This window comes from Betta splendens, chromosome 9 (genome assembly GCF_900634795.4).
Source record: "Betta splendens chromosome 9, fBetSpl5.4, whole genome shotgun sequence".
NCBI lineage: Eukaryota > Metazoa > Chordata > Actinopteri > Anabantiformes > Osphronemidae > Betta > Betta splendens.
The window spans coordinates 3,836,053-3,861,954 of record NC_040889.2 but is presented as its reverse complement, the minus strand read 5'-3'; the positions used below and the strand labels follow the sequence as shown (position 1 = coordinate 3,861,954).

At 39.3% G+C, this 25,902-nt stretch overlaps 3 protein-coding genes and 2 long non-coding RNA genes across 12 annotated transcripts; 1 reads left to right on the top strand and 4 right to left on the bottom strand.

Moving 5' to 3' along the window:
• Positions 1 to 2,776: 2,776 nt before the first annotated feature.
• LOC114861395 (retinal rod rhodopsin-sensitive cGMP 3',5'-cyclic phosphodiesterase subunit delta-like) lies at positions 2,777 to 8,440 on the bottom strand. 2 transcript variants are annotated; one of them, XM_029160543.3, is made up of 5 exons: positions 8,066 to 8,440; positions 5,760 to 5,848; positions 5,310 to 5,435; positions 3,672 to 3,777; positions 2,777 to 3,464 (listed from the first exon to the last, which is right to left on the bottom strand). In XM_029160543.3, the coding sequence occupies exons 2-5, from the start codon at positions 5,839 to 5,841 to the stop codon at positions 3,383 to 3,385; spliced, it is 396 nt and encodes a 131-aa protein (XP_029016376.1). In that variant the 5' UTR covers positions 5,842 to 5,848; positions 8,066 to 8,440; the 3' UTR covers positions 2,777 to 3,382. The 2 variants fall into 2 exon arrangements, with proteins under 2 accessions (XP_029016376.1, XP_029016375.1); XM_029160542.3 differs by having other exon boundaries at positions 8,104 to 8,439.
• LOC129604560 (uncharacterized) lies at positions 7,171 to 21,693 on the top strand. 6 transcript variants are annotated; one of them, XR_008695567.1, is made up of 6 exons: positions 7,171 to 7,364; positions 11,060 to 11,212; positions 14,804 to 14,858; positions 20,776 to 20,862; positions 21,097 to 21,390; positions 21,502 to 21,693. It is a non-coding gene; the product is annotated as an uncharacterized LOC129604560 (long non-coding RNA). The 6 variants fall into 6 exon arrangements; XR_008695565.1 differs by lacking the exon at positions 14,804 to 14,858; XR_008695563.1 differs by lacking the exons at positions 7,171 to 7,364; positions 11,060 to 11,212; positions 14,804 to 14,858 and adding an exon at positions 16,073 to 16,210.
• On the bottom strand, positions 11,541 to 13,244 carry LOC114861401 (60S ribosomal protein L36). The gene is made up of 4 exons (XM_029160554.3): positions 13,123 to 13,244; positions 12,635 to 12,729; positions 11,849 to 11,983; positions 11,541 to 11,661 (listed from the first exon to the last, which is right to left on the bottom strand). The coding sequence occupies exons 2-4, from the start codon at positions 12,725 to 12,727 to the stop codon at positions 11,572 to 11,574; spliced, it is 318 nt and encodes a 105-aa protein (XP_029016387.1). The 5' UTR covers positions 12,728 to 12,729; positions 13,123 to 13,244; the 3' UTR covers positions 11,541 to 11,571.
• LOC114861384 (uncharacterized) lies at positions 16,740 to 18,727 on the bottom strand. Of its 2 annotated transcripts, XM_029160521.3 has the most exons (5): positions 18,469 to 18,727; positions 18,234 to 18,269; positions 17,554 to 17,832; positions 17,229 to 17,477; positions 16,740 to 17,158 (listed from the first exon to the last, which is right to left on the bottom strand). In XM_029160521.3, exons 1-5 carry the CDS (start codon positions 18,497 to 18,499, stop codon positions 17,046 to 17,048), a joined length of 708 nt encoding a protein of 235 aa, XP_029016354.1. In that variant the 5' UTR covers positions 18,500 to 18,727; the 3' UTR covers positions 16,740 to 17,045. The 2 variants fall into 2 exon arrangements, with proteins under 2 accessions (XP_029016354.1, XP_055367391.1); XM_055511416.1 differs by lacking the exon at positions 18,234 to 18,269.
• A 111-nt stretch (positions 21,694 to 21,804) lies between the features above and the next one.
• On the bottom strand, positions 21,805 to 23,457 carry LOC129604563 (uncharacterized). The gene is made up of 4 exons (XR_008695571.1): positions 22,723 to 23,457; positions 22,383 to 22,472; positions 22,108 to 22,261; positions 21,805 to 21,842 (listed from the first exon to the last, which is right to left on the bottom strand). It is a non-coding gene; the product is annotated as an uncharacterized LOC129604563 (long non-coding RNA).
• Between the last annotated feature and the right edge of the window lie 2,445 nt (positions 23,458 to 25,902).

Below are 25,902 nucleotides of genomic sequence, written 5' to 3'. Positions count from 1 at the left end.
CATCATCAAATTCATCTATAATTCATCTCATATCGGAAAATAATGTGCCTTTTTTATTTAATTTTATAATAAAGTGAAAGAGTATTAATAAAATAATTAATTAATTTTAAAAAGTTTTCACTATCTATCTGAATTCAGATTAATTTCAAAGTGACTCTTAGTTTACTAATAGTATTTTATGCAGGTTAAATGTCACATTTGTTCGACAGAACTTTCCTATTTAAACAAAACTAACTCATAGTGTGTTGACCCCAAGAACAAGACCCCAGATTTAAATCACCCTGGTTCCTCCAAGTGCAATGAGGTCGTCAGTAGACTGCAGTCAGAACAGCAGCTGTCTACACCCACTTCAGACATGTTATTTAGCGCCATTGTTTCTTGTTGTTTGGAAATCAACTAAAATTCCAGTTTGTTGTTTTAGATAACCTTTGGCAAGATCTCCTCATTGCAGTGGGCAGAGAGACCAAATTTGTTTGAAAAAAAGGCATCCTCATTAACAACATGTTAACTTAGATTTTCATGTTATGATACATGTCCACTTTATCGACTGCATCTAAAAATATCAATTTTAAATTTAAATATATATAATTCAAATGAAAAAATACTATGTAACATACAATGGCTTAAATTATATTATTGTATATATTAGGTCATCAAACCAGTGTCAGATGAGTCCGTCAACTATTGCCTGTAGGGATTTTTAAGATCCAGCAGGTGTCAGTATTCAGTGACACAGTATCGGCACAGTATCAATACAGTTTTGCAATGTATCGAAGCCCGTCATGGCGCCTCATCTACCCATCACTAGAGATGTCCAACTCGAGACCTCCCACTCGACTCAGCGTCGCTCTTTTGAAGCGGAAGTGTCGTCAAGCAGAATCTCGAGCGCGTTCCGAATCACGTGACCAAGGAGAGCGAGAGGTGTCGATACGTCACGTGACTGCCGAGCGGCTTATGTGCAGTTTGAACGGACGGTTGTTTTATTATGTCAGAACTTTTTAAACGTGGCAAGCGGTCCGGAGATGATCTACTGTATAAGATGATAGATGATCTATAAGATAGACAAGTTTCACATTACAGATATCTGCAATGTATTTATGACAAGTTCAAAATGTAATTAAAAACTAAAACTACATTTTGACAAGTCGCAATTCCAATATGATATCTTTATTAGTCAGACATCAGTGCAAACGGCTTTTCTCCAAAGCTGGAGAGGTGGTGAAAATGTGATTTAAGTCATGTTCTGTGGAAAAATAAAATGAAATAAAGGTCTTTGATTAAACTAACTGACAAACATGTCTCCTCACTGTAATATTAAACAGAGTTGCAGAAGAACAAATACAGCTCTAATAACATTGGACATCAAACACGTTTGCCACATCAAGGCTACTTATACATTATTATCCAGAGAGAAACACAATTACACACCTTTGATTAAATAAGTTTTATTTGACAATAAAACATGGACTGTGATCCTGAACAACCACGTACCAGCGAGGGTTTAATGGTCAGTCTGCTCAAGCAGTTCTCACGCACAACCAGCAGATGTCGTTGTTCTGACTGTGTCATGATGGTGTCGAGCAATGTGTCGATTTCAGCCCAACTGTGTCATTGTTGCTCAGTGATTCATGAGGCTTCGATTTCGCCATCTCTACCCATCACTAATATACAGTAAGCGATCGTACACAGGCGCACCACTGCAGCCACGGATAAACCACAAAGATCTTATGCTCACCTGCGCTCATGGGCACCAGCCACAAGCAACAAAGAGCCCTAATCAGGTGTTCACCTGTACTTAAAGGCACCAGCCTGGCCCGCCTCCCAGGGAGCCAATTATTTCCCATCTTGGCTGGCAGGTGGGTGGGGATACCTCCACACCACCACACAAACTATCGCAAAACAAATAAACGCCATCTAAACCCTCAACTGGCCGCAACTCTCCTTTACAACCAACATTTTGAATGTAGACTAAGGGGTCTAAATGCTGTCAAAACAAAATCCGAACTACTTCCTGAATCAGTACCGTGGTACATCATTTTCAGCTCCTACACTAAAAGAAGCGAGCTTAAGTGGATCCCGCAAAACGCCCCCCTCGCCGACTCTACACACGCTTTGTAGCCTCAATACGAAATCACAGCGAACAGTGGGAGGACATTCCCTTGTTAATGTAAGCTCTATCTTAAAAAGTTCTTCGCTGGATACTTTGTACATAATAAGATGAGTCTAATGTCTTATGTGCAGTTCAAAACTGAAGGAAGAAACTGAAGGTGAAGGTTGGAAAACGTTCATAAGACTCATAACCTGTATTTGATACATTGATTCTTTTGATGTGTTAGTTTGACTGGAGCCTTTGTTGAAAAAAACTATCAGCAAAATATAATTAAAATATCTCCATGTAGTAGTATTAACAAATAGATATAAACGATAACAAGTAGACATGAAGATAAATGAGAGTAACTCCTGTCCGTGTATCAGGTGTTGAACAAGGTCGTCACTAAAGGACTCTTGTCCATAATGAATGTCAGCTTGGCACCATCATCATCTCGCCACCTCCTCCAGGGTAAAGCTTCCAGTTTCCAGGCTTCACACACTAGCACCAACAGCTTTATTTTGGCTCCTATGGTAAATGTGACCTGAACAATTGAAGCTCGCTTTATGGGGGATGTACTGGGTTTAATTGTCAGGCCATAAACCTTAGACAGGGCCTTTAGGAAAATATTTGTGAATAAATAAAAGTGAATTGCATTAAATAAGGAAACCCACATTCAACACACCACATTATTACAACAGTGCATGACTTTAATCACGCCTCCATTGTGTCATATTAAAACAAGTCTATGTTACAACCTCGGGCAGCAGCTAATTAAATCAATTACATGCATGAATCTAGATGAGACAGGAAGTAAAATGCTAAAGCGAATCGTAGTGGAGTGAAACTGCAGCCTGACTTTAAAATCTTTCTACAAACTGATCAGTACAGACAGACTGGATTCACAGATGCTTATAAATATATACAAAATGAGGCTGAATTTTATTAGGTGCTTGAAAGGAGACAGTCACATATGTACCCATGAGGAAATGGGGACTTCACCTCTAGATGGCGACACAGCTACTGTAGGACAAGTTATTTGCTTGTGTGTCATGAAGATAAAAGCAGTGTTTCTGTATCTGAGTCTAAGATAGTCAAAGACGTGTGATTTTCTGCTTCTGAGTAAAATGAAATGAGGGAGGGTTAAAAGGGTTGGAGGTAAAGAATATTCAGGACAAACTCAGAGCTCATGGTTGTGGCTTTGGGAACGTTGCTGATCCCAGATCAGTGACCAGTTTACTGCTGCCAATAGCTAACTGTGGAGTTTATGGAAAAAGAGTGATGAGTTGGAGGTCAGACGTAGAAGAGCTGAACTCTGGAGGTGCTGACATGCAGGTCATCGTCGTAGAACTTAGTCTCTATGATCACATTACCACTGTAATACAAACACAAACAGCTGTGTGTGAACACAAACACGCGTGCCTCTAGAACCTAATTTAAACAAGACAATGTAATAAAGTACATGATGTGGACGGTAGGTGGACTGTAGAACCAGGTAACTCTAGGTTTGTCACTGAGACATGGACTCAATGAAATGAGCTGCTCTGCATTACACTCAAGGCGATAACATGTGTGGACTCACGTTAAAACATGGGCCGGCAGCATCTGGGACTCTGGAGCCGCCTCTATCAGACTCTGCCATGTGTTGGTGGAGTTGGGAATGACAAAGCCAAAGTCAAAGAACCACTCTGGACACAGAGACACAGCAAGATGGAAACAAACAGTCTGGGCATTAATGCACTGTTTCATCACAGACCTGATTCTTGACTCACTGCAAGTCACTATTTTGAGCTGTGTCTTTCCTGCAGGTCCATCATCTGGCCTGTGTGAGGAGCTTGTGCTTTTGTTTCCAGGATTGTTTTTGTTATGTCTCTTGACATGAATGTTGCGCTGTCTTGTCTGTCACATGTGTCGAAGTTTGTCTGTGCCTTTACTATGATTAATAGTCCTGTGTTAGTTTGTGTATTTGCTCTTAATCTAGTGGTCACAGTGTAAAGTAAAAGCACCAATCCATATCTTTAGTTTAATAGCAAGATGTATGCTTTCAACTGTTTTTTATAACTAGTTTAGTCTAATTTACAATTTAGCAATTACCCACACATTTCATTGAAATGCTTTTAAGATAAAAGCACCAATTAAATTCATTGGCTTTACTAGTCGTTTTTATGCCTCTTACTGGTAAAAACTTTAATCTTTATAGCAAAATTACTTGTTTTGATTAGTTAAATATGACTATTTAATCAGACTAATTTATATTTTATTAATTACCCACACACACTACCTTCAAATCCTTTTAAAATAAAAGCACCAATCCAAATCTTTAGCCTCAATAGCCCTTTTTCTGGTTTTGATTGGTTAAAATAGGATTACTTAATCAGCCTTTTTTTAGTTTAGCAATTTAGAACACACACATCCTCAAATTGTTTTCAAAATAAAAGCACCAATTCAAAAATGTTGCTTCAGTAACACTATTTCTGCTTTTGACCGACTTGATTATGACTTACTTGACTTAATTATGACTAATTAATGAGACTATTTTACCGTTCAGCAATTACTAGCATACTTTCTCCAAAGGTCCAACCTTTCTCAATTTAAAATTCCACTACTTCCAGCTATATTGAATATTTCATCAATTTAGAGCTATTCTTTTAGTTGTTGAACTCAATTTATTTTAAGCTTTATTTAGATTTTTTTAATGCATTAAGCTATATTCCTAAGACTAAGAAACCTTTACACACTTCCAGCATTTTCAGCAGTTTTTCAATTTAAGCAAATCTTTTTCCTTTGAAGTTTACTTCAACTATTTCTGCTTCTTCTGCAAAAATTCAACTGTGTTTAAACAACTCCTGATTTTCTTCAGATACATTTATCTATGCTTTCAGCAATTTTCAGTTTTAGATGATTCAGCTACGCTAGCCCTCAGGAATACATTCAGCATGGCAGCATTCAATGTGCATTTTCCGAGGGATGAATGCTTTATCTAGTTTAGTTTAATGATTTACTGTATGTTTATCTCATGGATCCTCATCCTAGTTTGTTTGTCAGTCTAGTGTTGAGTGTGGTCAGTGTTCTCAGGAAAGGAGCTTGTTTGTTGTTAGTTTGTCTGTCTATTTAGGTGGGGTAAGGGGTAAGGATGTAATAGATTGTATTAGTTTAGCTCATACAGCTAAAACATTTCTAAACAAAGGTTCAACCACTTTAAGCATTGTTGTGTTGCTACCTTCTAGACACTGTCCTTTGAAGAAAACCTTCTGCTCTAGCCTGAACTTTTCAAGTTTCTCTGATGAGGAGAAATTCAGCTCTCTGGACACAGCTTTACATTTCAGGATCTTCTTTGGGACACGAGCTGGGGAAACAGGTTTCCATGAATTAATCTTATCAGAGGAACATATGATGCAGGGGTATTTTACTACTCCATAAGATTGTGACAAATGGTTCAATGAAAAAAGAATGAAAGAAGAAACACATTCAGATTTCAGGGTCTACTGATGTTTTGTTGACGTAAGCACAGACATTTATTTAGCGGTCACCCTATTTTTGCCTCTCTTTTAACATGGCAATTACCCCATTGTGGGACAATAAAGGTTTTCTATTCTATTCTAAAACCTCAGCTTTATGCCCCCCCAGACATGAAGGTTGACTTTATTTTATAATGCTGTTTCCCTCTTACCTTCATGTTCTACTCCTGGTACAGAGAGGTCTTCCGTACCCTGCCAGAGCACTTTGCCCGTCTCTGCGTCACGAAGGTTCATCCAGTTTCTGCCAAGAGAATGTTAAGTGACGGGAGCCAACACAAAGAACTCAGCTAATTCCTTACGTCCTGGTTGTCTAAATGGTAAATCTTACACTTGTACAGCTCTGTCTACCTGACTGGTACACAATGTGCTTGAAACTATTCATACGCTGGTGGCAGAGCTGCTATTCAGCTTAAGATGACACACCGGGGAAACCTAGGCTTAGCGTCTTAGGTAAGACACTGGGCCAGCCAGCCTGATCAGTTAAGAAGGGTTGGTTCATTACCTCCAAAGTACACAAACCTCCATATTTAATTAAAAAGTAATTACAGGTGTTCTAAGTTGTCTGAGGACCTAATCAGTGTTTCTAATGTAAAGAATGTGTCATATGTGACAGCTTGGAATGTGTGTATCTTCAAAACTATTAATGCCAGAGGACTAAAAAAATAAAGGATGACATAGATTAGATTTTTCAGGGTGACGTGCATTCCTTTGATTGATTTTATATAGAAAAAGCCTAATGTGACTTTCTGAAGAGCCTCACAGACCTGGTGAGTAACAGCACATCCTTCAAAGTCATCAACATAAATACATAAAGGACAGACAATAGTAGATTTGCACAGGAGATGAAGAAACATGACGGCAGGCATCAGTATTGGTTAAGCAAACCTGAAAACACTCCACTTCAATAACTTTTGTGTTGGTTACCCATCTCCATGATGCTGTATCATATATCTACAACAGAGACTCATGGAGCAACAAGAGCGATATCAGGCCAGAAAACACCTTCAGAGACTAATTAGTCAGAGAACAGAGCTCCAACTCCCATCTCTTCCTCCGAGAGTCTAAAAGTGGCTCCAAGGTACAAGGGCTAATCCTTCCACTCTAACCACACCCAACCTCCTACATCAGGCTACTCATCCTCTACACCCTCCAGAATAATCCAGGCCAGACAGTAATGCCTTTCTCCTTGAGGTTCCTGGCTCCTGGTCAGCTACTCTGGTTTCTAAACACATCACTGTACTGTAAGATAATTGCATATTAAGCTCTTATACAAAAGCGGATGCAAGTTTCAACAGTACCAGGATGCATTATGATCTCGCTTAAGCTAAAGTGTGTGTTTAAAAACCACAAGGGTGCTTGAAGAGATCTGAGTAGACACACATGCTCTTAATTGGTCCCCAGAGAAAAGCTGCTGTCATGGATTAGTCTTCATCTATTTTTAAGGATGTGTTAATGGATCAAAGTTTTGACTTCCCACACTTTAAACAACTACTTTGTTTCATTTAACAGTATGCATTCACACATACTGTTAAATAACCAGTTAAATAATCAACAGTTGACCAGACAAGCATTTGATATTCCATAACTGGGGTAACTGTACTAAATAGATTACATTGTGGCGTTCCTAGTGAATTTAAAAAAACACAAACAAACTCTAATTGTAGCATTTTTCTGAGTTTACATTATACATCATTTTGCTCACTTCAGGGCTAAGCTTCCATGAACGGGTGTCTGTCCAACAGCACTGATAAGTCTGAGTAAGTGGATATTACACAAACACCATCTGTTTCTACTTTTGGCACGTTATTTCAGCTCTGGTCGCCTCTGAGGTGGAGAAGAAACGATGCTAACAATTAACAATTGTCAGCTAATGCAAGGCGTTTTAGACGAATTGTTTGAGGAACCGAAGCCTTGTGTGCTCGACAGGAAATGTCACAGAAGAAAAATAGCTTTAAACAAGAAAATAGAAAATAATACTAACTAACTAATACTAATAATAACTTTAAACACCACCCGAAAATGCTGACAAAATTATATTATCCGTGCCTTCAGGTGGAAATTATGCAAAACATTGCTGAAGCTTACATTAGCTTTGACACCAGCTCTGTCAAATAAGAAGCAACTGAGGACACCGTTACAAGCGTTTAACCGTTCTGTGGGCTGGTAACAGTGCTGCTGTTGCGTGAGGAATTAGCAAACAGCAAAGAGCAGCGGCCATCTACATGCCATGTTAGCATTAGCTGTGTTATACAGAGCTGCTGGTCAGGCACAAGCCACTCATGTTAGCTGCTTGGTCCATATTCAGAAGCTGAGCACCCACATAGAGGCTCGTAACTTCATTGTCTTAAAGGACGAGCGTCCGCTTTGCAGCGCTGCCAGGCGAAATCAATGGCTTAGACTCATACTTGGCTACTACCGTTTTGCTAGCTAGCATTTAGGTATCGTATTAGACACGTACCGTTCAGCACCGTACTTAAACAAAGAGTAAAAGGATACAATTTGAAGCCCTTCAGAATTTCCTTGGCTCTGTCTTCGTCTGAAGACATTTCCTAAATCTGCTCTCAGTCTTTGGTACAAAAATATATGATATGCTGTTACAAGTCTGTTTTAAAAGTTGGCTAGGTTAGCAGCCAAGTGAGCTAACGTCCGCCTAATTCTACTTCGTTGTGTGTGTATGTCTGCAAGTTGAATCTCTTCGGATAATGTAATCAGCTAAACACGGTCAAGCTAACAAACAAACGAACAGTTGCACCGACCAATCAAAGCACGGAACGATCCTTAAGATCTGTCATAATGGGTGGGTCTATAGGCCCTACATACGCGTTACCAAGGGTAACGGCAGTCTGTACTACGGCAGAATGGTACGCATGCGCACTGTGTCACTTTTATAAAACGTGCACTTACACAAGAGAGATCCATTTCCATTTGGGATTAACAAACATCTTTTTTCCATCCGTCACAGCACATAAATTGTATTTGTAAATTATTATTTTCGTATTAGGTAAGATTATTTATACAGACTAAATTGCAAAGGAAATTTTCTCTATACGAAATGTGTAATATGTACAAATATGTACAAAAAGAAAATTTATGATGAGGACGTTATTAAAAGTAAAAAGCCTAAATAAAAACAGGAAGCGACACAATTATGTTTATTCAGGGCTGTATTGTTGTTAACCAGGTGGCAATTTTAAATGATCTGTCAGTGTGAACCAAGGGATATTTGTGGATATGGTGTAATGCAATATGGAGACACCAGACATGACGCAACCTTCGTCAATAACCAAAACATCACATTAGTCACATTATGTAGAAGTCCAGAGCTTCCCAGCCGCTGGACACATTTTTGCTCTATGGCAAAGTAGAGGAGCAACAAGCCCTCTGAGAACCTACAGAACAAAAGGAGCTCTGGCAGCTACTGGTGGGCAAGTATCTGTTATCAGTGTTTCCTCACACTGAACAACACATGATAAAGTCTACATAAACATAAGATACAAAAGAACACCAAGCTGACCAACAGGAACTCCTTACATCGTCACATAGTGTTTGGCAGTGTTGTCTCAAAGCTAGAAGAACATGGGGTTCAAAACTTATAATGCAATGCAAAAATGTAAACACAATTTGAATGTCTGAGGATCGTTGTTACAAATCTTCAAAGTTATAGAAGCCTTTTTCTCGGGTCCTATTTTTCTCCTCATGATGAAATGTAAAGACAATACGCTTTTCAACGTCCTCTGACTGGACACTGGTTCTATTTTACCAATATAAATATTTGCAAACAGCAATCCAAAAACTTTGAGAAAAGTATTCGTTTGTAGAAAAAGAGTGTCAAATCAAGCTTTAAAATTATTTTAGTCACTTGTTTACTAAATAGCAGCAATCGATATTTGTAAATTAAAAGGAAACAGAAGGGGAAGTGTTGACCGCAAGAGAGGTCGAGTGACTGTTGATGAGTGGAATGATCGACCAGGCAGGCTCCACAGGGCAATGTGTGATGGCTGTTCTCCTTTGTCAGAGGAGGATTTTGTCCTGTAGCGTCCTAGTCTCACACCAAAACACATGCAAACCTCTTCAAAAGCTAAAATTCTCATCCAAACAAAACTAGAATACACCAAAGTCCAAAAGTGACAGAAAGTCATTTAAGTGAGAGCAGGATCATCATGCATCATGGGAACAAACAGTCCTGGGGCCTCATGTATGAAGCATACTTACACTCAAAAACCTGGCGTTGGTACGAAACGATAAACAATAAATACCGCCACGCGTCTGGAATTCGATGAGAGGGTAGAACAATGAGCAGAGCGGTGCAAACATACTGTAGCTCTGTTAGATCATCTGTTACAGGCGTTTCTTGTTGGATCGCGACACAGCGAGAACCATGCAGCCAGCTCACATGTAGCTGTTGACCACACCAGGGTCCGAGCCACGGGTGCATCTATCCGAGCCACGCCAGCTCTGTAGGACGCAGTCATCCGTATGTCAGCGAAGCATCAAGTTTCAATATAATGCGCTCGATCAGGGGAACATTAGAGCCCAGTTTGCATCGAGAGCCGGTCCGTCTGATATAATTGAACCCATCGACTGGACACGTCGCTGTAAAAACAACCTCACAGAAACATCAAACATGAGTCAATAGAATGTATCAAGAAATGTAAAAAAAAATCTGTGACGCCCAAATGCAGCTACAGTCAGAGATGCTGTAGCGGAGGTACCTGGTTCAATGCATGATCCATTCATTTTAACAGTGTGGTTGGAACAGGATTTGAAGCTGGTACTAGATCGGTGGCTTCTCGGTCAGTAAATAATTTAACGACCCTAAATAATTCTTGTTGGCTAAAAATCAACCCGTGCGCCCCGTAATACCATCCTGTCTTCAGCGTCAACACTAGTCACTGGTTTAATGTAGAGACGTCCTATTAGTTTCTGAATACGGTGTCAGGGGCTCAGTTCGTTTTCTTTCTCCTCTGCATGTTTGGGTCACACTTTGGTGGTAAACTTCGGTTCCGTCCACCTTTATGCCAGATCCGTTTTTTTCCGCTACTGTTCGGAACCTGCAGCACTAACCCATGCACACACTGTGCCACTCGGCCTACTGCGCAGTCGCAGACCATAATGAATTAACATATTTATATAGAGGCGTGCCGCGGGATGAGTCTGCTACTCAATCACCTACGCTGTTTTACGCTGATTGGGATGTATGAAGAAAACATGGGTAGATTCCTCCTTAGATGTTGATACATCAGGATTTAGTTTTCTGGAACACTTACGCAAACTTTAGTAGGAAATCTATTCAGGTCATTGTACTCGAGCTCCCTGGTGTATGAAGATAAACTGGCTCCTCATTTCATGAATCAGAAAATAAACCTCAATTCAATAATATTCTCTTGAAGTGCATCGCTGTTTGAACCACTGCCAAGTTGCTCACCTCACCTATGTGCTCCTACCTGTACAGCACCTTCCCCATCACAGCCACGATCCGCTGCCTCAGTCAGTCTGGTTCAGCTGCACAGCCAATCTCACTACAGCACCACATCATGTTTGCAACCTGCTCCATCTGTTACTACAGAACATCTCATCCCTGCATCAGTGAATACTATCCACCCAGGTGAGTCGTGGCAGCTGGCCACCTTCAGAGTGGACATCCAGTCCACATCTTCGCTGAAGCTTCTCTGCAACCGACTGTAACCCTTTAAATCGTTCCATCAGTTAGCGCGTCTTATTTTCAACAGCCACTTCAACTTAAATCAGTTAAAACGTTTACTCACTGTGCAGCAGAGTTCAGTTCCACCATGCACACAGTTCAAATGATTAAAAAGGCTTGTTTTTACCAGTTAAAACAAACCACCACCAATGCAAGAATGAACAAGTTTGATATAAAGCCTGTAAGTTTCCAAGCATCTGCACATGAAAAGAACAAACAGGCCAACGATTACTGGAGTTTCCAACACTTTATTTATTGACAGTTTAGTCCTTTTTGGCAGCAGCCTTTCTCATGGCAGCCAGTACGTTGCTCAGCTCCTCCCTCTTTCTCTTAGCCCGAATGTGGGTTCCAATCTGAGGAGGAAACAACATGTCAGCGTGCCCTAAACTCTAATTGCAAAACTATAAATTATTCATATTACAGTCAGTCCACAATGCAGTTTACAGTCTCAAAAATATTTACAGTTCAATTTAGTAGTTTACGTGTGAACAATACATTTCTACTGCGCTATTGCGAAGTGTTTGTGTGATATCAACTCACCCTCTTCTTGATAAACTTGAGGGCTCTCTTGTCCTTGGACACCTTGAGCAACTCCATGGCTCGCCTCTCATAGGGAGCGAACCCACACACCTCACGGATCATGTCCCGTACAAACTTGCTGTGTTTGGTGAGGCGCTGCACAGAAGACAACAGCATTAAAGCTCTGCAACCTCATCAAAATCATACATTTAACCCCACACAGCTTCTGCTCAACTGAGGGACACTGTTCCATCCTGCTGTAAATACCACAATCATTTTAAATAGAAGACACTGCAATGATTTCTAAAAGTAATTAAAATGAATAAGAGAGTTTTTTCAAATGTGCTGTACAGAGCGACAGTTAAGTCAAGTACTATAGTATAAGGATATGTGCCTATAAATTCTTAATAGTCAAAATGTGGAAGTTCAAACATCATGAGGGACAGAACTCAATGACCCGATGGCATCAGCATTTAGTTTCCTAATCACCCAAGCTCCTAATAGTAAATAGTAATTTATTTAAACCCATAATGAAGTTAAAGTCATAAAGCATAAGCCATTTTAGTTTGGTTTTGATCATGGTGTTATTAGAGCCCAAAGTGATGAGGAAACTAATATATATCCTGTCATAAGCAGGAAAATGAAACTAAGCAAAACCAGCTTTATTAATTGAGCAGGCAAGCTTCGAGCTTATTATTGGATGTGCAGTGTGAGCAGGATCCCTGTCATTAATGCTACTGTTAGACATTAGACGCTCACTTTCCACATCTGTGTTAATCAATGAACTTAACTTCTAACTGGACTTACCCCGCGCCGGCGGCTGTGTTTGGGAGCCGTGACGTTCTTGGTGACGGGGTGGCCTTTGTTGAGGCCGACGGCCATGGGGTAGCGGACGACCATGACTGAAAGAAGATCACATCAATGAAAAATGTACACACGTTGGCGGCCAAACACACAGCTCAACGCTTAACACGCTGGCGCCGTGCGGCGTTCAGGTCCACACTTGGCTTTTTTGTTGAAATTTTATTGTAACGCTCCAGTGAACGTGACCTTTTTTGCAGATTATCCATAATTAATAAGCCCAAATAAAACAGATTTTAACGACTTGTTGGCACCGCTGCAGGTAAACGCTGCTTGATCACCGATGTAGCTACACAATACAAAGTCGTTGTTTTAAAATATTAAACAATAGTATGACATTAAGTCAGCGACGTTTAAAACTGTAGCTCTTGTGTGGAACAAAGGTCGGATGAGGAAGATTCTATGTGGATTTTACAGGACAACACTTCTCCTACCTGCTGATGCCGATGGCGGTCAAGGCGGAAGGAAGAGTTAGAGCAAAAGGACGTTTGACCCGGAAGACCATCCCGCACTCGTCGTCTGATTAGCGCCCCTACCGGCAGGACGTGGTACTGTTGCGTAATTACAAATACGAAGCATGTGAACGATTCTAAATATTGGAAATACATACCTAAAATTTTACACATTTATTTAATTTAATTATGAAATATACATTATAAACGAATCCTTAATCCTAAAGTTACTAAAGTTACAGTTTTGAATGCAGAGACATTCATTTTACCCTTTACATTACACTACATTACAATATGCAAAAGAAAACATCACATTTTCCGTTTTTAATAAACAAGTTTAGATTTGATTTTAAGGATCCGTCCAGAGATTCAGGGAAATCACTGGGAATGAGAAATAATCCCAGAGCAACAACCACAAATAATACCAAATAATACAGGTGTTTATGGATAAATTTATTGTAACTGGAAAATTAATTTATTTTGATAAATTACACACAGAGTGAACTATTTCAAACACTTGTTCCTTGACTTACATCCCCGGTAACAGGACGTCTGTTCTAGGTCTTTAGTGAGTGAGTGAAAGAGAGAGAGAACGAGACACACACACACACACACACACACACACACACACACACACACACACACACACACACACACACACACACACACACACACACACACACACACACACACAGATATGTATGTATTGACTTGATGTCATTTACAGAAAGCAGATGAGATGGCACTTTAGGAATGTTGGGCAGGAGAACAATTGGCTGGTTACTGACCAGAGTGGAGGGAGTGGCAGCTGTTCCAGCAGCAACCAGGGGCTGTCACAGCTGCGTTGGCTGCTTACTCATAATTAAGTAAATTATGTTGACTTAATATTGACATATTGACTTAAATAACAATAAACAACAAAAAGTCTGCCAATTTCCTTGTCATACATACTTTATCACTTGCATATGTGCATATATATGTTAAGGCAATTTTTAATATACTATGTAAGGCTTTTACTATGTAAAGGCGGTCCTGCCTGACACTTTGATCTTCTTCTAAATTATAACAATAAAAAAGCACAGTCTGCCTAAAAAAAATGGTTTTGGCTGGTTGATCAGAAGATGTCTTGGCTGGGAGCGCTCTGACAGTCTGGACAAAAGTGAGAAACAAAGGAGAGCGAACCCAGATGGGAAGAAGCATCATCGGGAGAATCAAGTTCAGAAAAGGAGGGAACAGGATGAAGACAAATTATTAATTACACCCCCCTCTCAGCAACCCAAACATCCAGCAATAAAGAGGTTGAGAAAATCAGTGAAGCACTCGGAAAAAGAATAAAAAGTGTTTTGAATGTGTGAATTGAAATCTTTGCTCGTTTTATCACTTGCTGTTGGCTTCTGCTGTTTGCTGAATAAAGCACTAACTTTGTAGTTAAAGTAACAGCGTCCTCTCTTTATTTATATTGGAAAAAGGTTTCCCCAAATGAACTCGTAGCCTCTCCTAGATTATGTGTGACTAAGCCAGGCTGCATGAGGACGTCCTGTGTGGTTAAAGTAAATTTACTGCTAGAGCAGCTCCAGCAACCACAACAACAGTTACATATGGTAAAGAAAGCTGCTAAAACTCACGTGACACCTTGGTATCTGTATTCTTTTGGTCTGTACAGGTGCTATTGAGTGTGAAGCAGGGTGGACATGACGATTCACAGCGTCAGTGAGACTGTGAGTTACCTGGAGTTCCTTCGCTTCAGCCTACGTTAGTAACCTGTATAGTCACAACACAAACAGTTCATCTACTTTTATAACCCAGGTTTTCTCACATACACTTTTAAAAGGAACAGAAGAAAAAGCAGCGTTGTGAGAAAGCAGAGCCATCTGCTACCTCCAGCATGTAAACATGAGAATTTTATAGAGACTCTTAACCGCATATAAAAGAAAAGGTCCCACCTAAGCTCAGTTTTCCTCAGTGAGGTTCCTAGCTGACTGAGGAATGTGACATCGGTGGTGACTAACTCCACACGATTCTAACTTCACCTCAACAAAGTGAAATGTTTTAACCATTTTTTTTCAGTTGGTATGAATGATTATTGTCCTTTGTTCGCATTAAATCTCTGACACATTAAACATAATGGGGAATATGAACCTTGTAGCAGATTAAGCCTAGTAAGTAGTAGTTGAAGCTTATTTGTGTTCACCTATACTCATTTACTCTCACTCTCTGAAAATGACGGTGGATCAAATCCTGCAGTAAGTGTGTTATAATGTCTCAGTTAATCTCAATGTAGAAAGGCACCAGAACAGTTGTTGGAAAGTCACCTTTACATGCTGGAATGTACTGTTTTGTACTTTTACTTGATAGGAAAAAAAACTAGCTGAACTAAAGAGCAGGCTTGAATAAATCAAAACATGTATTTCCTTCCTTAGAAACATGTGATCAATATTATAGTAGTGTCACATGTTTGCACTATAAACCGAAGCCATTTAATTAATAAGAACCTTACAGGCTCATATTGTATTTGGTTCATCCTGCTGTTCTTTACTGACCCACTGTGTAAATGTTGTTTTCATCTTCCTGAATGGGAGTTGTCAAAAACACGTCACTTCTCCTGATTGCCTGGATTTCCACACTCTGTGTGGACTAAAAGTAATTTACATTTCCTTTTACCCATTTACATGAAGATTTGGCTTTAGTGTTTTCATATGAACCTTTATTAGGAACATTTGAGATAGACACAAAGTTGGACTCCACCTTTCTGAGGTCGTCTGCAGCAGCAGCATGACCATAAGGATCAGTTACTAAGACACATGGTCTGTTTAGACAATCTGATGTGTTTGTGTGTCTGTGACACTGATGGTGAGACACGTTTTTCTCTTCTTGAGAATGTGGCTAAACATCAAGTTCAACTAGTTGAACCTGTAGACGTGGACTAAAACAGCTCATACAGGTGGATTTGTTTAAGCATTTGAATGACGCATGAATAACATGCAAACTTTTTTCCACACCTAACAAATACACTCCCATAGTTTCTACGTTCTTCATATGTATCTGGCTCAGCACAGCACCAATGATACAGGTGAGTCTCTGTCATTTTCATTGTTTGACTTTAGATGTGATATTTGTGTTCGTAGATCAGAGCTTGTTTTTTACTTCAATGATAAAGTGTCTGTTCCTGCTCCTGATGTTGGATGGTCAGATTTTCAGACAATGAACATTTTAGTTGTTTCTATTCATGGAATTGGAATTTCATTGTTTGACTTGTGTGTGTGATAGTGTGTTCGTAAATCAGGGCTTGTTTTTTACTTCACTGATGTGTTCCTGCTGTGTTTGTTCCTGCTCCTGATGTTGGATGGTCAGACATTGAACATTTTAGTTGTTTCTATTTATGGAATTGGTTCCTGTTCTCTGAAATCAAGGCATTGCAGCTGAACACTGTTATCGTCAGCAGTTTAAATCTAGGTGAACATGGAACCACTGAAATGAGCTGGTGTCTCCTGTAAAACTATTCACTTTTTATTTAGTGGTTTAGTTGTTGACCTAGTTCTGGTAAAAACTGGCTCATGCAGACAGATGTTATGTGTATCTACTTACTGAAGATGCTCGGATTGTCATTGTCATTTCAGAAGTTTATTATTTCTTGTAAAAGGTCATGAATAGGATTTTATGTTTTGTGTGATCCATCACTGCTTGAGAACAACGGCTGTTAGAACTGTGTGAGGTGAGATGACCTCTAAACATGTGTTTGACTCTGGTTTTCTTCCACAGTCCAAACACTTGGACTTTCCAAACTGATTGTGGATGGAAGTGATTGTGTCCAGTCCTTGTTTTTTTATTAGCGACCAGCAGGTGGAGCTGGAAGTCATTCTAAGAGGAAGCATTTTGAGAACATACAACAATTAACAAGAATCCGATCAAAGGTGATGGTCTGTGGTGACAGCTGTGATGTCATCATTATAGTCATCATCAAACCCCTGCTCAGTCTGGTTGGTTGAGTTAATCACCATGGAGACGGGCAGGTGATTTCCTGCAGTCAGAGAATATGAATTGTTACTTCATAAACTGTTCGCCTGATATAAAATTAGTGAATGATTTACCTGGAGGTCTGTGTCGATATAAAGAAAGCATGAAAAGAGTAGAGATGAAGTAGGGACAGATCACCAGCAGGTGGCAGGCAAGAGCCAGCACAAGCTGGAGGTTGGTCGAAGGAGGAGCCAGAGTTGCAGATGAGTTTGGAGCTGTAGAGGTGGGTGGAAGCGTTGATGGGCTCCACGTTTGACAGTGCAGAAGGACATCATGTCCTTCCATCACAAGGAGGACAGGACTCTGCAGGATCACTGATCCGCCTCAACACAGACAAACTGCAGCATTTTATCATGTCCACACAGACTCATCAGCACTAACTCCACAGTCTGATCTTACCAGAGACACTGATGCTGCTGCTGCTGCTGCTGCTGGATCCAGAGCTGGACTCGCACCAGTAAACTCCACTGTCCAGTGGAACAAAGTAACTGATAACACAACAAGAACCAACTGCTTCTCCCCAGTCAGCTTCACAGTCTGTGTTAGTTTCTATGGTCGTGTTCCTCTTCACCATCCATCCAGAGCTATGGTCTTCCTCACAGCTCATTGACACAGACTGTCCATCAAACAGTTGAGATGTGTGACTCACAGTCAGATAAACTGTGATGAAAGTGTTGTCTAGAAAACAGTAAATTGCCCCATAGGATTATAAAACAAGATTACTTGTATGTTTCATTACTAATCATTTTTTGAAGGTATCATAGTTAGAACCAGCGGTTTGATGCAACAAATCAAATTCAAGAGGTGAATGATGCAATGAGCATATCCACATTTGTTTATTATTTGTCTCCCTCTCAGTTACTGAGCGTAGCATTTCTTTTATACAAAAAACACATATAGACTGAATAGAATTTAATTAGAAAAAGTCCAAAATCTTTCTCACTCTTTTCTAAAAGCTGTATTTAGAACATATGACTTTCAACCCACAGGGTGACAACAGGGACAGACAAGCGTTAAACAGACTCGTGTTTTTCTCATACAATCAGTAAGTTTCAAAACATGACAAGACGCTTACTGACCTTTGTTGGTTGTACAGCACAGGAAAGATGCCACAACTAAAGAGAATCAAGCCCTGATAAATTTTATTTTAATAATGGCAATTAGAAGGAAAAATACTCTACAACAAAAAACACACACACTTCTAAAACATGTGTTGTAAAATAATTTAACTTCCAATTTCCTCAGTGAGTCAAGTATTTATGGAGCAGCTCCATATGTTTTATATTGAACTGAATTGAATTAAATTGTACTTACAGATCAGAGTCTGTAGACATTTTGGCGTCATTGTTGCTGCGGCTCAGCAGTAACAATGACCGCTTCCTCTACAGTTTGGTTTCCTACCTTTACAGGAAGTTAGTGGCTCGTGATAGACGGTGTAGCTGCAGAATGTGGCATTAGTGCTTCTTCAGAAGGAGCCTGTTTCAGCAGTTACATATAAACAACTAATTTCTGACAATAAGATATTTGTGCTTCATAGAACAGCTGGTTTCTTTTCTATAATAATTATAATAATGTAGACAGTTTTCACCTAGAACCGAGATATTGACAACGTGAACACAACAGCTGCTATAGACAGCCTGTTCAATAATGGCGTCAATGGGTTACAATATATAGGTTTGGCCACCAGGTGGCGCGCTTGGGCTGGTAATGAAACTGCCATTGTAGGCCTTGAACTAAAGAGCTTTTTTGTGATGAGTTATTTGTTTGTTTCATCTGTAATGTAGGTACAGCAAACGGGCAGTTGATTCATGTTCACAGGTTTTAGTCAAAGTATAGTTGATTTGTTAGTTGTAATTTATAATACAGTAAAAATAATTTAGGTTTTAAAGACAATTAAATTACCCAGGAAGCTTTTAAGCATGTTTAGGCTGATTGTCAATTTGCCTGTGTAACGTTTTATATTTGATATCAGTTGTAAATAGTGACAGTTTGCTTGTGGCCGTAGTTCTATGATGATGATGATGAATAATTATATAATAATAATAACCCTAATAACAATAAAATTACTACTACTTCTACTACTTCTACTACTACTACTAATAATAATAATAACTACAAAGCGTAGTTACATGGGTATGCTAGTATACCCATGTAACTACGAAGTAACACACACGCAGCCGTGTGTGTTACTTCATATTACTTCTATCAATTTCACTGTTTGACTTAGTTACTAGACGTTTCCTTGATGTGACTGATGAATGTGTTTGTTCCTGCTCCTGATGTTGGATGGTCAGGCATTGAACATTTGTATTGTTTCTATTTATTGAATTGTTTTCTGTTCTTTGAACTCGAGGCATTGAAGCTGAACGTTATTAATAATAATATATTGTTTGTGTTGGGTAGAAAAAAATCAAAGAAAAGAAAAGTTAAAAAAAATAGAAAAATGTGGCATTCATAAAAGTGGTATCGCTTTTGCATTGTTATCCAGCCCTAACCCTAACCACAATAACCTCTAAAGCCGCTGAACGTAGCAACTTAGCTAGCTGCTAGCTGTTCGCGAGTAGGGAGAGCAGGCACCTACCGGCCCGTACCGGCTCGTTATGGCTGATAACATCCGAAGCGGGTGTTTGGTATCCATAGCTGTCAGTTTGAAAAAGCTTGGTGGCAGTGAAAATTGTTTTTCTCGAAGCTTCCAGGTAAGGCTGGTTGCAGCAGGTGACGTAGGGCGTAGACGCAGCGTTAAAGTGGCTAGCTCTTTGGCTTAGGGAGCAAAAGGTGCCAGGTTCAGTAAAGGTATTCAACAGCTCCGCTCCGAGACGCAGCCATGTGTGTGTTACTTCGTATTACGTTTCTCATGATTTTTTTTCAGGCTTCTTCTTTTAACAGTAAGTGATTTTTTAACGAACACGAGATGAGTGCATGTGTTTCAGTCGGTATTTGCTATTAGATCTAATCAGGGCCCGTGATCAGCTCGCGATCACCTTTCTGCGTTTCACGAACAAACGGCAGCTTCTTTTTCATCTCGCAATAACAGCTGCGTTTGTAAATTCAGTCAAATAGGCTCACGTCTGATTTAAAAATACCCTAACGAAATCTAGTGACTCTGTTAAGGTCGGTTAAGGAGATCACTTCGGTTGAATATTTTGAATTCACACCAAAACATCAGTTTGGTGTGAATTGACAAAGGACGTGTATTTATTATATAAAGATGTGACAATGTATCTGCTGAGAGGGACAATTCATCCATAAGGTTTAAGTCACAGTGTGATTAAAAAAGAGTTCGTCTGAAATTATTTGTTTAAAAAAACACCAACCGCAAAACGTTTTACTACTCAATAAGTAGGCTGTTTTGCTATTTAGTAAATTAGTTCAAACAAACATCTACAACTGTTGCTATTTCTTTTTAAGAACAAAGTTTTAGAAAAAAGTCAAAGTCTAGATCGTGACGCTTTGACGGGGAATGTAACCGGTCCTGACTTGGAGTCAGCTTGGTTAATACTATATAATAATAAGAAAACCTTTGATTGTCCCACAGTGGGAAAATCGCGTATGTGTTTTGTCCATTAAACATCTACAACTCTTGTAGAACAAGTTCATCACTAACACTTTTGTCTTCACCAGAGACCAAACATGGAGACGTTCAGTGCTCCGCTGGCAGTGATTCTGACGTGAAACATTTTAACTTGACCGAATCCAACATGACCATAGGTAATTACACTTTCTCCATAGGGGAACACTATGAAAAGCATCTGATGAGTTGTCGTTATTCGCATTTGGTGGAGTCTTGTAGCTGCAGCTACAGGGAAAAGACATTGATAGAAACACAGATTATGTTTATTCTGCAATTTGAATGCATTTATAATGAAAACAGATTATTGACCAATCAAGCCTGAGTTTATTTGAGTTTATTGACTAAGTCTATTCTTTCCTCTTCTCCACCAGAGGTCAAAATCAAACCTGGAGATAACTTCGTTTTTTACTGTCAGACTCCCAGTGGTCTACGCTCCTGGATGATGGGATCCCCCCTAAACTCATCAAAATATGTCGCCTTCATGAGGGGAAAAAAATTTCTTAAAAATTACCAATATGAACATTATATTAAACGAGTGGATCTGAAAAAACCTATGAACATTTTTGTGAATTTGACAGACGTCACGAGCAACGATACAGGAAAATATCCGTGTTCTGTTGTATATGGAAACACAACTAATTTCACTATCATCCTGACTGTAGCAGGTGGGTCACGTCTTGAACTAGTAGCTCTTCCTTTTGTCATTCTTGTTGGTATGATGATTCAGGTGAAGTACTGTAAAGCAGCTGTGTTCTGTTTCTGGTTTTATTCTGCAGAAAACACAGAGAAGATGAAGAACGAAGGACATAGGGTTGAACTACAAGAACATCAACATTTTGGACTAGTAGCTGCTCTTCTTGTCATTTTGCTTTTTGTTATGGTTTTGTGTGGTTGTGCTTATAAAAATTATAGAAAATGTAAATGTGTGTGTTAAGAATTACAATAAAGACATGTACCAAAAATGAAAACTAGTCTCCAATTCTCAATCGAAAATTATATAATATAATTGTTCAAAATATCTATGTACTTTAAATGTTGGATTCATTGTTTTCATAACATGACCTGCTTTCTCGTAAATGATCCGCTTCTCTTGTGTTGATTATATCTCACTCCGCTCCTTAGGACACGTGCACAAACAAGCTTAAATAAATTGTGATCATTATCAAAAAGACTCTAACAATCAATTTCTAAATTAACAAACCGACCGAGGACAGTGAAATACTGTAGGGCTGTTTGGGACCACCCTGGGGATCTTAAGGGCGATTATGTTAGTTAAATTTGCATTAATGCAGTGAGTGAGTTAAATGTGTTTAAATAAAAACGGTCCTTTATGCTTCGCAAACACAAAACACAAGTCACTGTTTCTGCTTTTATTGATGTACCTGAGGTCGTGCGATGCATTTTGAGCACAGACACACCCTCTGTGCATACGCAGTAGCCCGCTTCGCTTCTCATTCGCGGGTAACGTCTTCAGGTGAGGCTCATAACTCTGTGTCTTGCCCATTGACACGGCTCGCAGTTTTTCCCCTTTCGCTGCTTACCTCAGGTCAAGGCAGAACTTTGTTTTAATTTTTCAACAACGGCACAAACCACCCGCTTCGGATGTTATCAGCCATTACGAATGGGCTGATCAGAACTTATCAGGGCAGATACTCACCGAGAAGAAATCGGATTAGTTCATCTAAACTGGGGCTTCTGGCTTTTTGAATGGCAGCCTTTACTGAGGACATTAATACTGGAGGAATATCTGTTTTGTAACAGAATGAATGTACAAAATTAGGCAATTATAAGGCTGTTATAAAGCTGTTTCCTTGAGTTTGGTTCTAGTTCTGTTCTGTGGATTTATTTTCAGTTTTGGTCAAAACAATGTTTGATTAAAAAATTAAACAAAAGAATGGTTTAGTAATGGCGGTTAGGCAGGAGATAAATAGGTGGGAATGCGCCTCTCTGTCTGCCTTTCCGTATCCTCAGTCCACTGCTGCTCTGCAGGTACTTACACATTGCGTGTTTGTTTAATGGAGCGCACCCCGACGGTCAGTGGTAGCGCATTAGACGCCACATGCGCGGCCTAAGGAGGCGAGACATATCAAAATGAAAATGCCATTTGCTTTTTGAAAACGAAAAAACGTTTCGTTTTCTCCTTTTCTCGGCTTTTGATTTAGCTGCACCTCCCCAATTTAATCAAATACATACACCTTAGCAGACCTGTGGACGTTGTTTGCAGCTTTTCAGCAAACCGACTTTCCTTTCTTTTAGTTCCACATCGCCTTTCCCCGATTGTGCCGGACGACAATTGTTCAGTTTCTATAATTGTTTAAAATAAAACAATTTGAGAGTAGTGTACTTGAGATTTGCGCTGTTATTGGCTATTTTGGGTACAAAGGTATTTTGTTTCTAGCACATATGATATTGTGGAAAAATACGTGAGTACAGTATATGTATACACAGTGTACACCGAACGTCATTCTATAGTTATATAAGTGGCGAATGAAAAACAAAATGGCTTCTACTTTGTCTTATCAGAAACCAGGAAGCAGCTTCAACTCCACACACCAACTCACCTGCTCCGTGTAATAATGGCGTTAGGTTTGCCTCTATTACACAAAACACTCATATTCCAGTTTGATGGAGAAGTTCATCAGAACCGCAGAAAAAAGAAAAAAAAAAGATTAGTTAGTCCAAAAACAACGCTTGACACCGACCGTTTACTCAGTTCAATGTTTTTACCTCACTGTGACTCATATCTTATGGGTGAACTCTCTTTCTCTACAGATACATTACTGCAGCTTCATCTAATAATTTTACAACAACCGACAACATTCTTTTACGTTTAAAATACATGTCGTCTGTTGTCAGCTCTGCATTGCTACACATATTCCATTACGTCTGTAGACCTAAAGACAGAGATGTGCCAAAGCTTTGGCAAGACACTGAATAACAAGTGTATTACAAACTGAAAACAATGGTTTTATTGTCCATTTTAAAGTGTAAACTTTTAAAGATTATTACTGAGGCCAAGCCGCCCTCTCTGACTGATTCAGTTTTGTGGATTTACTGGATACACTTTGCTTTGAGCTGCATAGATTAAAAATGAATATAGGATAATAATGCCACATAGGTCTTAAGTCACGCCAGAAACATGCAAACCCAGGAGCTGCTGTTCTACACGGCCATTATCCAGTGTGTCCTCTGCACCTCCACCACTCTGTGGTTTGGTTCAGCCACCAAGCAGGACTGCAGCGGGTGGTCCGGTCAGCAGAGAAGATCATCGGGACTGAGCTTCCGTCCATTGAGCATCTGTACTGGGCCAGACTCAGAAAAAAGACTGTCAGCATCACTGCTGACCCCACACACCCTGAACACAAACTGTTTAAACTCCTCCACCAGCTTCTTTCCCCAGGCTGTGTCTGAGCTGAACTCTACCTGTCACAATACAATGACTCATTGTTATTATCCTCTTCAGGTCAACACAGTGGAGTCATGTTCATTCTTGCCTCATATCATTTTGATTTCTGTGTTGAGTTCCCATGTTCTCCCCGTGTTTGTTTGAATTTTCTCTGGTTTCCTCCAATTCAAAATATTCAATATTAATAAGTTTATTGGGAAATCTAAGCTGTTTGTGTGGATGATGGACTGGTGATCCGTCCTGATTAGGCTCCAGTCTGACACAACCTTTATTGGGAGAAAGTGAATGAGAGACTGAGCGTCATCTGTGCTAGGATTGAAGGACTCTGCCATCATGCCTTCAAATTCTATTGCGTTCTAATCAAATCAACATTTTTATGCCTTAATTATGAGAATTTCACTCTATATATTTGACCGCTTTGCTAATATAATTCCGCGTATACTTACGTACACTGTGAGAAAGGCCCCCAGCCAGGTGACAGCGTTAAAGTCCTTAAAACAGAATTATGTCTATTTGAATTTACAAACGCAGCTGTTGATCTGAAGAGATGAAACAGAAGCTGCTGTTTGTTTGTGAAACACAGAAATGTAATCTCAAGCTGAACACAGACCCTGCTTAGATCTAATAGCAAATACCGACTCAAACACATGCACTCAACTCATGTTCGTTAGAAAATTTCAATTACTAAGCCTGAAGAATAATCATGAAAAAAATAATATGAAGTAACACACACATGGCTGCGGTACATAGCATACCCATGTAACTACGCTATGTAGTTATTATTATTATTATTGTTATTAGTAGTAGTAGTAGTAATTTTATTATTACTAGGGTTATTATTATTATATAATTCTCCATCATCATCATAGAAATACGGCCACAAGCAAACTGTCACTATTTACAACTGATATCAAAACGTTAGTCAGGCAAACAGACAATCAGCCTAAACATGCTTAAAAGCTTCCTGGGTAATTTAATTGTCTTCAAAACTTAAATTACTTTTTACTGTATTAAAAACTAAAAATATGAAAAATAAAATAAACAAATAAACCATCACAAAAAAGCTCTTTATGTTGAAACATTGTTACTCATCCGAAGGCGTAGAAGTTCATGGCCTACTGTACAATGGCAGTTTTATTATCGGCCCATGATCGCCACCTGGTGGCAAAACCTATATATTGTAACCCATTGACGCCATTATTGAACAGGCTGCCTATGGCAGCTGTTGTGTTCACGTTGTCAATATCTCGGTTCTAAGAGCACAAATATCTTATTGTTAGAAATTAGTTGTTTATATGTAACTGCTAAAACAGGCTCCTTCTGAAGCAGCACTAATGCCAAATCCTGCAGCTACACCGTCTGTCAGGAGCCACCAACTTCCTGTAAAGGTAGGAAACCAAACTGTAGAGGAAACGGTCACTGTTACTGCTGAGCCACAGCGACAATGAAGCCAAAATGTCAAAATGTGTAGACAGATCTGTAAGTAATAAAATTTAATTCAATTTAGTTTAATATAATAATAATAATAATAATAATAATAATAATAATAATAATAATAATAATAATAATAATAATAATAATAATAAAACATACGGAGCAGTTAGATAAATAGTTGACTCACTGAGGAAATTGGAAGTTAAATGACTTTTAAAACACGTGTTTTAGAAGTGTGTGTGTTTTATGTTGTAGAGTATGTTTCCTTCTAATTGCCATTAATAAATAAAATTTCCACATTACAGTTTCCATATTCAGCCAATCAGGAGTAGTTTCC